The sequence below is a fragment of the Styela clava genome, chromosome 1 (genome assembly GCF_964204865.1).
Source record: "Styela clava chromosome 1, kaStyClav1.hap1.2, whole genome shotgun sequence".
NCBI classification, from domain to species: Eukaryota; Metazoa; Chordata; class Ascidiacea; order Stolidobranchia; family Styelidae; genus Styela; species Styela clava.
This window is the reverse complement of record NC_135250.1, coordinates 10,212,246-10,229,745: the sequence shown is the minus strand read 5'-3', so window position 1 is coordinate 10,229,745 and position 17,500 is coordinate 10,212,246. Positions and strand designations below refer to the sequence as shown.

Here is a 17,500-nt window from a genome sequence, read left to right as displayed (position 1 = left end):
TATCTGATTTTTATTTAAGTTTCTGAAACACAACTGAAAACTAACGAATAGAATTAACGAAGAGAGAACGCGAAAATGAGGTAATGTTTACGACCACGCTTGAAAATCTGTCTGAGCAATGACATTTAATGTCATTGGTCAGAGCGGATGCGAAAAGGGAGCATTGTTACGTCACTTTTTGCATCTTGCTGATTGGCCAATGTCACGAAGTAAACAACGAAGTCGATGTTCGGGGAAAGGTCCATAGTACCGATTTTTATAGAAATACAGTGCAGTGAATATTTAAACATTGAATCGTGTTGGTCAGTATGCAAGACCTTTACAGGTCACCGAGGCTCCTGACCATTTTATTTACGCTGTGATCAAACTGTCAGTATTAGTCCAGCGGATAAGACCTCAAATATGATAGAATTGTGCACTTTTGGATGCAAGCATGAAACTTGGCACACATGTACAGTAGCATCTTCTGATTATAATTTTGGATATGGTGTCATCCAAAAAAATACCTCGTTGCCATGGAAACGAGGCATCATCCGTAATGCTATCCAAGGATAAGAAACAATATTTTAGGAAAGGATATTTTTAAGAAGTAAACCGATGTGTATTTAAGAAGTAGGGAATATGATAAAAAGTGGATTTTGACAATTGCCCTTGATAACAGAATACCTGGTTACCATGGAAACGAGGTATCGTTATCGACCAAACACGATCATTAGTCGCACAACCTGAACGCTGACCGGAACACAAATACTACGTTCATGTTGTGCGCCACCTTGGTGCACATACTTTCTATGTACATGCATATTATAGTTGATCAACATGATATCCCAGCCAAACTACGCTTGGAAAAATTACCGTGTTTTCACGCATCGACTGCACCGAATTAACAATAAATTTTACATAATCAATTGTAAATCCTTTGTTTATTGAATAAACAGATTGGTACTGATTTCACCTCGCTCGTTACAAACTTGGGTTTGTTTTGGAGCAATTCCTATTGTGATAGACGGTTCCATTATCTTTGAACCCGCGTACATTTGAACCCGTACATCTGAACCCGTAATTTGAACCCAGAACAATTGCACCTGTATACTATTGCATCTATGGACATTTGCACCTACGGACATTTGAACCCATACATTTCCACCCATGGATTTTAGCACCCGCATATAGATTGAACCCGCGGACATTTGAACCCGTGTACACTTGCACCCGTGTACATTTGAACCCATGTACATTTGCACCCGCGGACATTTGAACCCGTGTACGTTTGCACCCGCGGACATTTGAACCCATGTACATTTGAACCCACGAACATTTGCACCCTGGACATTTGCACCCGCGGACATTTGAACCCATGTACATTTGAACCCACGAACATTTGCACCCTGGACATTTGCACCCGCGGACATTTGAACCCATGTACATTTGAACCCACGAACATTTGCACCCGTGGACATTTGAACCCATGTATATTTCCACCCACAGACATTTGAACCCACGTATATTTGAACCCGCGTACATTTGAACCCACGGACATTTGAACCCGCGTATGTTTGAACCAACGTATATTATATTTGAACCCGCGTACATTTGAACCCGCGTACATTTGAACCCAGGTACATTTTCACAAAAAATGTTTGCCCCAACGGCAATTTCCAGTCGCAAATAATTTTCATGTTACAGGCGCAAGCTCAATATTCTAAATTTCAACACTGTTTCACCTGTAGTTAGTTTTGGTGTATATGCATTTACCCGCTTCTACGAAGCAAGCATTTTTGAGTGTCATTGTAGTCCGAGGGATAAACGCCTCTTAACGATATAAACAACATTGTTCTGCCGAGGTCTTTTTTCTTTTGCTGTTTTTTTTTTACATTGACATTTGTAAATCCTTATCTCATTCGTTAGTCGCGATCTCCAAAACAGACGATGACCTAGAAAACGATATTTCGTTGAAATACCTGAAACCAGGGCTAATACGGAACAAATATCTCACAGATCAATGAAGTCTCAAATGAGGGTCTTACTAAAACTAGCTTTACAGTAATATTTTTAGTGGTCAAATCCTATAAATTTGTTCTGAAATTATTGCACCGAAAACGCCTACTATGATATCCCGCCCAGCATGAGATTTGGGAGCTCTGTGGCCACTTCATGTTTTCTTGCTAGCATGTTTACAAAATTGTTATATGTATGCATACACGACCACGCTTTACTGTTGAAAATGAGTGTTGTCTCAAATCAGGTTCTGCCATTTTTCCTAAAATCAATCTATAAATTGAATACTATTGTCTGTATATAAATAAATAAACGCACAGATTCTTCGTTTCTAAGAAAATATGAAATTAAGATAATGAAACTATGCCATTTTTGTAACAACATGTTCATAGCCAAATGCCAGTTTTATTGAAGTATTGTTTCATTAGAATGTCAGATCAAAACTATACATAGAAATCGTAAGTCATGTAAATATGTTGAATATTCGAAAGTGAAGAAGTTTTAAAATCATTATCGTGGCCAAAAATGGTTTTTGCTGTTAACACTATTTAACGTAAATCGAACATATTCAGCCTATAGGGCTGTTAAATATGATATTGCAATTTACAAACGACGTCATAGGTTACGGATTACATTTATTTTAACACTCACAAATTTGTGTCGACTGGGCGATCAATTTTGAGATAGAGTAGCTATGGACGTTTTACAAAATAGGAATTTATCAATTATGATACAATAGTTAAACAACAAATCAAAATAATGACGATAAGCGAAATTTTACGATATCACGATCAAAGTCCAAATCAAATAGACTGCATTTGAGCTATTGAGTGGAGATACCTCAGCTTGTCGGTTTCAGTCCCATATGAAAAAACTTTAACTGACAACCTAACAGCAAGTTGTACATACTTTGATCTTTGGTGGGCCGTAACTACTACATGAGCATTTGCGCAGTCAGTTTGTGGACCGCAATGTCTTTTCGTAGGCCATTCAGCAAACCTCATATACTCGGATGTTTGCATCGGAACATTCCTTGTAAGGCGTTGTGAAATCCTTCCACAGCGTTTGTTGTTCTTGGGGCCGAAGGCATCATTTCAATCTCTTCGGCATAGTTCCACAATCGAGGGGGAAATCTTGCTTCTATTGGACGTGAACCCACTTGAGGTCCACGAATGTAGGTAGATTCAAAATATTGCAAACGTTGATTGCATTCGGGCGAATCTTCGAAGGTGTCGCAAAGCAAGGTGAAGACTTCGGCAACCTCGTTAATGGGAACAAAGGCCAGAGCTGCCAAACTTCTAATTTTCAGATTGAAAGAGGGTAAACATTCAAACTTCTCTTTTAATCCGATAGAACCAACTTTTCGAATTATAGCTTGTGACAGGTGAAAATAACATCCTTTAATATCGGCCAGAGGAAATTGTGCATGGAATGCATTGATAGCTGCTATTTCAAAATCAACAATGAATTTGGTGGGGTTAGCATTTGGGAAAATGATTTTCAACACTTCCAACATCTGAACGTATGTTTCTTGTCGCTTGTATCGTAATAGGAAAAATATGCATGGTGAATAGGATGCGCCCACTTTACAGTGAATTGTATACAACTGGAAGAAAATATCGGGCACCACATCAAATGTATGTGTTACTATCTAGATGTGCAAGTAGTGATCGATCTCCAATGGCCATTATCCGATGACGATTCTCCGGGCCAGTGTCATGCAAAATGATATCTAAATATTCGCTCGGAATATCAAAGCTTGCACTTGTAGGATTCGTACGTGAACAATTTTTCTGTCGCCTTACTCTGCGTATATTGGCCTCCAGAGTGGCTGGCGAGCGCATTAGTACATCTGTTGATCTATTATTCAATACTTCACCTAAAATATATTTTGTCGATGTATTTGATGGTGTTGATTCTGCTTCTTTTAATGTTGCACGGATGATCCCAACTTCAGTCTTAATGCTGTCGCCAGAATGACTGTGATATCCTAGTTCTTTTATTACATTTTCACCGATCGTAACAACAGTCGATTTACATCGAAATTTCCTAAACTGACGGCAGCGCCAATGAGTAGCATCTGAAACCCGATCATTTCGCTTACAATATTCGTGGCCTTTGTAAGTCAGTAAGTCGTTTCCTCTTGTGGTCTTGGAAAATGTAGGCGCCATGTTTCCAACTTATTTTCGCAAAGGGCAGAAGGGACTTGTCATCTTCGCAGCTGCAACGTCCTGAAGAAACAGTTTGGAATTGTCTGCGAGGAAAAAAGGGCATTGATGCGAGGAAAAACTTTGCGCGGGATCGAACTATCCGCGAGGGAAAAAGGGCATTGATGCGAGGAAAAACTTTGCGCGGGATCGAACTAACACATCAATTAAAATCCTTGCTCGCGCTCTTCAAGAGTCGTCGACCGTTCAAAGCACAAATCATACTCCCCAATTTTGGCTCGCATTCTACAGCCTTCGAGTATATAATCGAGAATTCCATGGTGTTTTCGCAACGTATGCATTTGGAGAAAGAATCCTAAGTGTACCTTCCAATCCTATATACCAGGGGTGGCCAACACGTCGATCGCGATCGACCGGTCGATCGCCACGTCTCGAGTAGTCGATCGCGTCTGATGTTGAGTAAATTTAATAACATACCCCAAAAAATTGCCCTGAACCAATTTCATACAGCGTCTGTTGTGTGCTTTAAAACAGAAAGAATATAGTACTGTACATGCGCAAGATACGATATACACATGCATTAATTGGATATGGACAAGCCCGATGAAGCATATTATTATGTGACCCATGCAAGTTTCACTACTGCTAAGTTTTAGGAATGAGCGTATACTGAATACCATCTGTCGTGACTGACCAGCGATCCTCCAACAATTTCTGCACTGTGCGAAAGTTATTGTCTCACTCCAGGAGTAGTGCAATAAATTTTATTCGCACCGGTAGCAGTGGCAACAGAATGCCCAATTTATTCTCTAATTCCAAGCGACCAAAGAATCGGACTTGAAGAAAATTGTAAATTAGATACTAAAGTCTGAAATATATTATTTATGGCTTGAGAATATTATTTATTCGCTGGTTAGGTAATACATGGATACTTTTGAAGGCTTTTTGAGGAATTGAAAACACTTACGACTAAAAATGGGACAGACCCTAGATCTGAATAGTATGCTTTGAAAAAATCTAAAATAAAGGATGAAACATTTACTCAATTACATAATCAAATTGAATGGGGCATGAAGATGCAAATTTTTGTGGTAATTTCATTGAGAATGCGACCGCAAAGCCGAGCTTATTGGCAGCGATGGAATTTTTGTATGCGTATTCAGTATTCATTCATTTTTGTTTATGATCAGTGACCTTATTACCGATCAGTCGATCGCGAGCTTTTTTGAAGAATTTAGTCGATCGCGGTTGAAAGCAGGTTGGCCACCCCTGCTATATACTATAGTACAGGGATGGCGAACCTTTTTCAATGAATGGGTCAAAAACTATATTTTTTTTCGAGGAAGAGAGGAGAGTGGGTCACAGATATTTAATCAATGTTTGTATCTATAAGGAACTGAAACAAGTTTGATAAGTTTCTGTTGGTGTTGGTGTAGTTTTGGGCTTCACTTATGCAGCACTATCAGGGACTTTTTATGGCACTCGATTTTATGAAAGTAGAGTACGAAAACACGCATATGAATTACGTTTATGATGACGCGGCAAATTATTTTATGGTTACAAAAAGTTTGAAGAAAATTCCACTCCAATAGTGATATTTTTCGACCAGCTTTCAATCACCTTAAAGGCGCTTAGGGCCTCCGCGAGCTATTCGTTTACTTGAAAACTGTCCTCGACCCACTGCCCTATCTCCCCCAACCTCCCTATTCTCGACCCACTACGCTATTTCCCTATCTGCCCAACTTTTCCATCCCCGACCCACTGACCCATTTCCCCATCCTCGAACCACCACTCTACCTCCCTAAACCGTTCTCTTCTCGACCTACTCTCCCTCAGCTTAACTATCCTCGACCCACCGCCCTATCTGCCACAACTTACCTATTTCTAACCTACGCTGCTATACTATTCAGTACCTGACCTAACGGCGCTTTATTCACGATCCGATCGCCACACTGAACTTAACTATCTTGCGACCAACTTCCATGGGTTATACTGGTCGTGTATGCCAATGAGATGATTCAATCGTACGTCGACAAAACATAATGAACAGCATTCGTATATGTAGGCTGAAATCTCAAATATAAAACAATAACCTTAATTGGCAGTTTAAAAATATTTTACTAATTGGGCTACTGATGTTTTTTTGTTGGGAATAACAGTTTACTAAATTCTAACAGGCCGTTTTATGCCCTTAATAATTGGCCATGCCGTGAGTCTTGTTACAATATGATGCTGATCCGTGTAAAGTATTTTTCCTCAACATTTTATAGTAAAAACGTTGCCAAAGATTACGTACAAACTGCGTCCTTTGCAACTTCATTAAGTTGCAGATAAGATAAGCTCATTTTTGGGACTATACGCTGAATTAAAGTGCAGTTGGAAACGCTAGCTACGACAAAACATTTCATGGCTTAAAAATCATTTGGAAGGGATTACACTCACTGAGCGACTTATATTTTTGACTATTTTTGACTTTTCAGCCTTCTCATTCACGTAAAAAAGTTGTATATAGAACAGAACATTCGTTGAAAAAGACCAAGCGTGCAAATATTTGATTACTTTCTCATCGTTTTGCCTTGCATGGAAATACAGGCGACATTGAATGAGTTTCTGAAAAGGTATCAAATGAACTGTTAAAAAAATTTTCGATTCCGAGCCCGATGCCATCAGTAGCCTAATTAGTAGCACATTTTTAAGCCACTAATTATGGTTATTGATTACCAATTGAGATTCCAGTCTACATTTACGAATGCCGTCAATCATGTTTTGTCGACGTACGATTGAATCATCTCATTGGCATACTTGATCAGTATAACACATGGAAGTTGGTCGCGAGATGGTAGAGTTCATTTTGACGATCGAGTCGTGATTGTAGCGCCGTTTGGTTAGGTACTGAGGGGTATAGCGTCGTGGGTCGAAGATGAGGAAGTTGAGGAAGGTCGGACAGAGGATCGAAGGTGGTAAGTCTGAGGCAGATAGTGCAGTGGATCGAGGATAGAAAAGTTGCGGGGGAAAGGAAGGTTGAGGGAGATAGGGCGGTGGGGCGAGGATAGGGAGGTGGGTGGAGCAGTTGGCCGAGGCGAGGGAGACCGCGCAGCGGATCGAGAATAGGAAAGTGGAGGGAGATAGGGCAGTGGGTCAAGGATTTGAGTTGGGATTAAATTCCTATTAGACTTGCTTATGGGCTCAGTTGTGTAAAGTAAAGCATAAATCGGTAAAATTTAGAAGAAAAAAATTGAACGTTGAATAATATTTTCGTGAATACCCTTGTTTTATCTGTTAAATGATGTCATGTGATATTTTTTCCATATTTGGTATTCTGAATTTTCAACACTGGGTCGCTGTGACACTGTCAAACTGTCCTTTGGTATCCTATTGACGTGTGCAGTGGTTGGTTTTTGGTTGAATTCTGGCCATGAGTGTCTGTGGGAGTGCACCCGGTCTCCGGTGGGTTACCAGGGATGGGGATTTGTTGGATGTTTTTATGCTAGACAGTAGGTTAATATTATTGGACACATAGTGAACATAGCGATCGTTTTGTTGTCGGACACCTAGTGGACATAGCGATTGTTTCAATATTATGTTGTTGTTGTTCTTTGACACTTTTGGACACCTAGTGAAAAACCTGAAAAGTCGCTTTTCTCTTTGATTACTGGACCAATTGCCCGGAAATTTTCAGTGGTTACAACTGTATTTGTTAATTTTGATAAGAGCAAATTGAATTGAGTTTTTATATGCCAGAGAAGAACCGTTCCACGATCGAATAGCAGGCCTACATACAGCAACAGGTACTGCAGTACTGGTAAGGTACCGTACGGCAGGGGTCCGCAACTACGGGGTCGCGACCCAAATTTTCCATAAATATGAGCATCGCGTCTGTGTAGCGAATTTAGCTATAACAACTATATAAAACTCCAATTATATTTATGGAATCTCCCCCGAGTTTACACTTCCTTATTTACCGCCGTAACATTGGCTAATCAGCATAAGTGCAGAATTTGACGTAACAATAAACGTTTTAAATTTAGGTTGATATTAAATTTAAAAATAAAAGTGATGTTAATTAAGTAACGTATTTCTTCTTTTTAGCCTACTGCGATTTTGTAGTTGTCAATTTTGAAAACCCGATCTCACATAAATGTAAAAATGCCTGTAATAGTTTTTTTTTTTTGCAATGCCGGGGTATTCAGATAGCAGTATTGCTAAAGTAGCTACTCTTTAAATCGCAAAGACTCTTTTCAACTCATTATTGTTTAAAATTTTAATTAATTAAAGATGTTATTAGGAAAATTGTCCGTCTTTTTCGTCACGTTTCCGCGGACCGGTAGTAACCTTTCCGCGGACCGGCGATGGGCCGCGGCCGGTGGTTGCCGACCACTGATTTAGTCATTCAGACAGATTTTCATGGTTGTGAATATTACCTCGTTTTGTCGGTTTTGGCGTGTTATTTGTTAGATTTTAGTTGTGTTTGTTTTTAAATATAAGTCCTAAACTCACAAAACCATTCTTGAAATAAGTACCAATAATTTTTCAATGGTAGAGTGTAAAGAGGAAGAATTCAAGAGATCAAAAGTCGGGGAAACATTCGTTACTTACTTGTTCGCATTGTTATATCCTACTACGTAAACTTTAGGTTCTCAAAGCCTCAGGACTCCGTTAAGGCACTTCCACACTGCTCCATTCTAATTTCTAGGTTTTTATTTCAAGTCTCAAAGTCTGCAGATGCACTTCCGAAAGAGACAAGACGTTGCGAGAAATGAACAGATCAAATGCATTGTTATGACATAAACTATGTCAGAGCCAATAGCTGAATAAAGGTACACAGTGGTGCATACATACGTCCAAGATTAGGAGTTTTGAAAATTACCATACCGCCCGAGAACGATAAATTAACAATTTGAACATGAATGACGGTACAATATAATAGTTACTTATCGATCTTAAGATCGGTAAATATGTTGATAGGTATTTGTCTGTTTGTTTGTTTGTTTGTCTGTTAGATGCACGCGATATCTCCCGAAAGCGAGGTTGAATCTGCTCCAAATTTTGCATGTGCATTCATCATAGTTCGAAACAGAAGCCTATTGATTCGATGAATTATGTCTTATAATTAGCAAGTTATTGAATAATTAGTGATGGGACACACGGTGTCACTATGGGGTAAGACCACTGTTTTGGGGGATTCCCTAACCTTCGATCGATAAGTCTTCGGTTTCTAACCGAATTCCAGTTTAGTTATTGGTAGATTAATTTAAAGTCGGTTTCTCTTAATTTTATATCACTAAAATGTTAGCATTTTATTTTATTCGTGCCTTGGCGGGTCACGAATAAAACGCGGTGGGTGACTTGGTGACCCGCGGGTCAGTGGTTCGCCATCCCTGCTATAGTATATAGCATGGAAGGATAAGGGTGTATATGTAAAGACGCTAATATCCGTAAATGCAAATGCCCATAAGTGTAGATGTTCATGGGTGCAAATGTCTGTGGGTACAATTGTACGCGGGTGTAAATGTATGTAGGTTCAAATGTACGCGGGTTCAAATGTTCGTGGGTTCAAATGTACATGGGTTCAAATGTCCGCGGGTGCAAATGTACATGGGTTCAAATGTACGCGGGTGCAAACGCACACGGGTTCAAATGTCCGCGGGTCCAAATGTACATGGGTTCAAATGTACGCGGGTGCAAACGTACACGGGTTCAAATGTCCGCGGGTGCAAATGTACATGGGTTCAAATGTACGCGGGTGCAAACGTACACGGGTTTAAATGTCCGCGGGTGCAAACGTACACGGGTTCAAATGTCCGCGGGTTCAATCTATATGCGGGTGCTAAAATCCATGGGTGGAAATGTATGGGTTCAAATGTCCGTAGGTGCAAATGTCCATAGGTGCAATAGTATACAGGTGCAATTGTCCTGGGTTCAAATTACGGGTTCAGATGTACGGGTTCAAATGTACGTAGGTTCAAATGTGCTGTCACCGTGATAGACACGTGCTGGAAGTATTCATGATATTGTCATGAATCACAAATTAAGCTACATTCACTTTCAAAATTTAATTCCTTTTGTGCTCAACAACTGCCTTTGCCAATGGTATATTTTCAAACTCATAGCCACATAAAGCTGGTGAAAATATAAAATACCGTATTTCCCGGTGAATAAGTCTACCTGGCGAATAAGACCAGGCCCGTTTTTGAGCCCGAAAAAATAGGTTTTTGCATATAATCGCATCAACATCGGGATATTAAATTACCATGCAATGCCTTTTGAGCGGTCGCCGCGTTAGTGCATTGGTTAAAATAACCTATAATGACTTTTTCTTGTAGCGTAATATTCAATCCATAACAACTACGGGAATTCAAACTGTCTTCCAATTTCAATCTAATTGTGTTCAACTCGCGATTGCGTCCGCCATACAAGAACATTACCGATCTAACATAACACGACAATCTGCGGAAATTATAATGTGAGATAAACTACCTGATTATATTTAGTTTTTATGAATAAATATACATATAAAGTGTTTATATGGAACATACATATTCATCACCACGGAACCTCCACAAAACGAAATGTATTGCTTCATTGATTTCATTGGGATATATATGTTGTTTTTGAGGGTTTTACGGTAGGAAAAAACCTTAAGTCAGCGATAGTATCCCACTGAGTAAAATTTATGTCGAAATAATGAATTAAATATACTTTACATTACCGCAATCACGGTGTTATAAACACATAGCATAGTCTCGTATGGCCCTGTCGGTAATTGTAGAACAAAAAATGTTATTGTGATTTGCAAGGCCTAAAAATCATCTTTAACCGTCACGGGCCATCCTAGAATAAAATTTAAATGGTGTTTCCGTTTTATTTTTAGTATTTTATTATGCCGCTTTTAAATCAGAAAATTTGGGTCATGTATTCACTCTTTATTTATCTTAGCCTGCTGTCACACATTATAATGTAGTAAAGAAAATTTGGGCCACATATTCACTCCTTTATTTGTCTCATGTGATAACTCGTTTCTCGCAACACAAGTGCCACGGTTGCTTGAGAGCAATAAAGTAATTATCGTTGTCCTCGCTGCAAATTTCTGACTTAGGGAGAATGAATGCTGAAATGAAAGATGTTCACGGCTCAAATAAGACATCACGATGACAAAAACAATTGACGATTTTCACAAATTGCAAGCCCACGTGTATCGGTGATAGCCACACGGCAACTTCAAATATGATAATCACAGCATTGAAATTCCAGATTCATAGCGCGAGAATGTCGATTTATTTAAACTAACCTGATGAGAGGGAGATGCTATCGCCGAAGGTATTTTATTGTCCGGATTTAATAATAGGGCGACACCAAAAAAATGAAAATGATCATACTCGCCTAATAAGACGACCACCCCAAAATCAGGCCAAAAATGTGGGTCTAGGAAAGCGACTTATTCGCCGGGAAATACGGTATATATCTCATAACTGACGGATTATTGTTATCTTGGAGCTATCATATCGTCATCATATATATTAATGAAGATAAATTCATTCTCATAACTCTGGCATGGAGTATCTCAGCCAGATAATCTGTGGAAGACGGACTTGCATTACATTCCAGCTCAAACTCGGCTGGAATCTTGATTCTTGTGAAATAGATTTAACGTCGCCTTATGTAAGTGCTACAATGAAGAATAAATAGAAAAACGATTGAAATAATTATATTTCCCCAAAATATATTCCACAAAGACTCCCCAATAACTAGTGGGGGCAATTTTACTATTTGGATATATACTTCAAACAAAGCACTTATAATGCATGAAATAAATTGCCTAATTAAATTCGATACTTGGAACAAACTTTTAGGAACATTCTACTCTTCCATATATTGCCGTTGGCTATATGTGTCGTGTGAAAATAGTAAATATCTATATTGCCCTTCTAAGTCAGGTTCAGGTTGTGCGATTAATAATCGTGATTGGTCGATAACGATACCTCGTTTCCATGGTAACCAGGTATTCTGTTATCAAGGGCAATTGTCAAAATGCACTTCTGATCATATTCTTTACTTCTTTAATACACACCGGTTTACTTATCTTGAAAATATCCTTTCCTAAAGTAATGTTTCTTTCACTTTTATAGCAATACGAATGATGCCTCGTTTCCATGGCAACGGGGTATTTTCTTGGATGGCATTATATCCAAAATTGATCAGGGGATGCTACTGTACATGTGTGCCAAGTTTCATGCTTGCATCCAAAAGTGCATGATTTCACCTCTTATCCGCTGGACTATATGGATTATCACAATATGAAATTATAAAATAAAGACAGAAACTGAGTCAACGGATTAAAGTTTTTTTTTCCTTTCTACTATTCGACACTTTACATCAGATTTATTGTATAGTTCAGGGGCATGTGTAAAATTGTATAAATATTATACTACACTTTGATCAAGTACAATACTGATCCCATCCACAGAACCTGGTTCCGTATAGAGAAGAGAGAGAGAGATTTATTATTTTGTCAACCAAAATCAATACGAAAAAAATGTAACAGAAATAAACATTGCCTTGGTATGGACAAGATCGAGCGATGCAGCCATGCCATCATCGAGGTCAACTTCCGCCTTATTTGCTGATGTGATTAAGGTTCACATTGAAAATGACTATAATAAAAGTTGGTCTGTCAAATAATATATACTTTAACAACTTTGATATAATCACAGAAAACTTCATATTGGGGAGGGCATGTTTTGTTGAGAACTCATTTGCACAATAAAATTCCATCGGCTTTAGATGATAGTAAACAATAATAATATATACAAACATTCGATATAATATATATATATATATATATATATATACTGTATATCAGTGAATGGTGGGCTAGAAAAATGTGGTAAAAATGACAAAAGATTAAATGCAGCTTACTGGAATTACTAACATACTATTTGAGCCAGTAATAAAATATACTATATGTAAACAGATAGATTTTCAATTGATCACTATGGCAACATTAATACTAAGAAGAAAAGAATACTAACATGACGAGCAACAACGAATATGGAAAAATAATTCATAACTCAACTCCATCTAAATGATAGAGTTGAGGAACTTATCCTATAAATGCCATGTCAAGCTAGATTATGTCAGTTTGAAAATGATCTAAGTAGGAAATTCAGTCCTTAAGATCATTTTTGTTCAAAAAGATGCAGCATTATTTAGTCATGCCAGTTTCAAACTCGAAAATAAATGAATTATAAATTTTGTTTCGACTGAATGCCGAAATATAATACAAGATAGAATAGATAGGCCAATGGGCTGTTGAACTCAGGAACAATAATAAATAATAATCATAATTCTTCCAATGGCAAATCATTGCAATGCATAGGTAACATCATCACAGAACTAAGAAATTAAGTCATTTAATCATCGTGGTGTATGTCTCCATTATAAGCAATTATTTAATTTGAAACTTAAGATCCTTAGTGTTTTTTATTGAAGTTTGTCAAAGTTGGCAACCCAATTCTGAAATCACATAATGTAGTTATCTATATATATTCATAGGAAAGTGTTCATGCATTATGCGCATATCGATCCAAACATCCCAAAAGCATATAGAATAAAATGGTTTATGTTTCCGTTGATTTTGCGATTTTTTCCCAATCTTCATCGGACCGTATTGAGACATGAGCCCATTACCGGATATCGTATATTAGAGTGACCTTTCCACGTTCAAATTATTTTCAGAATGATGAGTTGATATATATATATATATATATATAATTTTATAGCAAGCTTGAAAATCTGAATTTAAATATTGATTTAAGTAAATGCAACCCGCTTGTCATATTTTGTGACGTGTGTGTTTTCTTATAGCATCTATTGGACTAATGCTTTCATGTTCATATGTTTGTATAATATACACAGATGATGGTGGTTCTAAATTACTCACGAGTTTAAATCATCTTTTAGTATAGAGTGAACAAGTCGATTGTAATTCATTGAATTGTGAATTACTAAGTTTAACCCCCTTGAACTCTGAATCCCCAAAACGACGCTACTCTCTCACCCTGATCTCCCACTGCATCGCATCGATTTGACGCGGTAAAAATTGCAATATCTCTACTTTTAAATCAACATAACTTCTAAACCATTAGATATCAGATGGTCTGTAATATGTCATATAAAAGCTTATCTAGTCTTTTATTTTTAATTGGCATTATTTTTTACGAGATGTTTCGATGAGATGTGTAAGCCTATTTTTAGTCCCATCTACTAATTTTTTGTATTTTGGTAGGATTTGATACCTTTTTAGAAATGTATCATCAATATATGTAAAATTTTGAAAAGTATACAAAATTACCTTTCGGGGAATATACGAATGACTTTCTTAACATACGCATAACTCATTTTATTGCAGAATTTGTACTATCGATTCCAATGGTTTGTGAACAAAATTGATCAACTATTTTGACGCCAAGTTTGCGTAACGACGCAAAGGGCGACGACGACATAGTCGCGATAACAACGTTTCGTGTATAACGTATTGCGTGAGATAGATTGCGCGATTGCACATCTGGTCGTTCACAGCTTGAGTTCAGATTGTGCCATCATTGCATCAGTTTCATATCCTCGGCCACAGACGAAACCTATATATTCAGAGGAATCTTGATCGAACATAGTGAAATTGCTAAAATATAAAGGCCATTTTATATACGTTAATTATTTGAATATGGGACGAAAATGAATGGCCAAAGTGAAATATTTGGTCCTCATGCATTTATGAGGTTCCGCTGGAAACATCAAGGCTAATTCTTCACCGCTGGGTATCATGAAAATTGAATAATAAAAAACTGATAACGGGAACGCGAAAGACATGGTGGCACCAGTAGCACCGGGTCAGTGTTTTACATTTTGCGGCCTCATTCGATTTTCGAAATTACTGCATATACGCTACATTCCTGATATCGCTATATTTACAATGGGTTTTAAACGGAAGCGTTGTCCAGATGAAATATTGGATAGTATTCATCTATCGGAAGAAGAAAATATGGCACAATAAAGTCCAGCATTGGCGCTAAACAATGCATCCATCGATATGTTCCATCATTCCGTTCTTTATGCTATTGAAACGGCAATAATAACACTGCATATTGCGTGTTTTAGTCGAACAGATTTTGAGGCTGGATGGAATGCGTAAATTCCCCCATGTATCGTTTACAAGTCGTTAGTCGCTACACGAGTACGAACTTAAGTAAATGACGTTACGAGCATGCGGGGGAAAGTGTTTTTCGTAGGGAACGTAAACGTGCTACGTGCAATAATAACACTGCATATTGCGTGTTTTAGTCGAACAGATTTTGAGGCTGGATGGAATGCGTAAATTCCCCCATGTATCGTTTACAAGTCGTTAGTCGCTACACGAGTACGAACTTAAGTAAATGACGTTACGAGCATGCGGGGGAAAGTGTTTTTCGAAGGGAACGTAAACGTGCTACGTGCCGACGTAATTGCTTAACGTCGCTGCGTAACGGCGTAAATGTGTTATGTCAGCGGTTCCCAAACTATGGGTCGCGACCCACTGGTGGGTCGCAAAAGGAATCTTAGTGGGTCGTGAAAAGATGTAGAAAGTATTAATTAATTATACTGTTTTTTTAGGATCGGAGGCGACTCGAATACGTAAATCTTCAAAAAAACAAAAGAAATTAAAAGCGGCTTTCAGCGTCAGAAGACTTTCTCTGGAAAACCGCTATAGCGGCTTTCAGGGTTCAAAGATTTGATAATAAATTTTAAGGAAAACAGCATTGAACCATTTTCTCTCGAGAAATGGCTACAATTATTGCGCCTGTGACGTCTTTTGCTGGTGAATCAATAAGAATACAAATTCATGGGTTGCCTCCAAGTCAATCAATAACAATCCAGTCACTTGAAATAAGTGATCGTGGATATTTGTTTCATGCATATGCGCACTACGTTGCGAGCAAGTATGGTGATATAGATTTGGAGAAAGATCCTGCCGTAGGAGGTAGTTATAACGGAATTCAGAAAATGGGTTTGTTCTGGGCTATGAAGAGACCCGTAAACCCAAAAAAGTCTTATGCGGTATTGTCAAAAACTGACGTAACTATCCCTGCAAAAATAGTACTCAAATTATTTGAAAATCATTTGAGCGAGCAAGATATCTTTGACAGCGAATGCATTACAGAAACTACAATTTGCCGCGTATATTGTGATTCCTCAGTTGAACGCATCCCTTTGCGACATGTAAGCAGTACAATTAGTGGTACGTTGTTTATTCCTCGCGGAGGCGAAGTTTTACCCGCTGTTTTGGATATTGAAGGAGCAATGCCTGGCATATACGAACACCGAGCATCTCTTTTAGCCAACCATGGCTTTGTTGTTCTTGCCCTCGGTTTATATGGATGCCCCAATCGACCAGAAACATTGGATTATGGGGATATAGACTACTTAGAGGAAGCGGTTGATTTTCTTTCCAGTCACACGAGAGTTCGCCAGTATGACATTTCTGTTGTTGGATCATCGTATGGGGGTACCCTAGGTTTGGCAGTAGCTAAGTTCTCTCCAAAAATTTCTACAGTCGTCAATATAAACGGCCCTGTTTTCTCCAGCTTGGGAATACCAATCAGATACAAAAGCAAGTCCTGGGTATCAGTTACGATGAATAAAAAACGGATTAAATTATTGGAGGGAATTCAGAATCACATTGATGTGCACGAAACTCCCCATTTGTCAGATCTAAAGGTTCATGTACCGGAGTTTTACGACTCTAAAGCAAGTTTTCTTTTTTGCTATTCTGAAAATGACAAACTCTATCGTAACATGGAAATAATCGAATTGACGAAACAGGTATTCAAGTTATCATCACGTCAGCCAAGATTCAACATAATTCAATACAAAAACTCTGGGCATGTTATTCGTCCGCCATATACTCCTCCTATCATCATTGCCTACTATCCTATCAGTCCGGAACATCCCACTGATTTTGGAGGTATTTTGGAAGAACATGCAGCAACACAAGAAAAGTGCTGGAAAGATGTAATCAGCTTTCTCAAAAATCATAGAAATGAGATATGAGCGCCGTGGACTCAATATGTAAAACTTTGCAGTGATTTTCATTGACGTTTGTCATATTTCTGCCTGATCTCTATTGTAAGATTATACGCTATTACAATACTACTCAAGGTTTTCATAGATATATATGAGTTAAATTTTACGCATTTATTTCATGATATAATGTACTTTTTGTTTGCATGAACTCATATTAAAATAAGATAGCATTGCTTTAATACTTGTTGTTGTTGTTATTTTATTGTTGCCGCTGTTTG

At 38.1% G+C, this 17,500-nt stretch overlaps 1 protein-coding gene across 1 annotated transcript; it reads left to right on the top strand.

The window, feature by feature from the left end:
• The first annotated feature begins 15,777 nt into the window (after positions 1-15,777).
• LOC120347648 (acyl-coenzyme A amino acid N-acyltransferase 1-like) lies at positions 15,778-17,500 on the top strand. The gene has a single exon (XM_039417699.2). It carries the CDS (start codon positions 15,981-15,983, stop codon positions 17,247-17,249), a length of 1,269 nt encoding a protein of 422 aa, XP_039273633.2. The 5' UTR covers positions 15,778-15,980; the 3' UTR covers positions 17,250-17,500.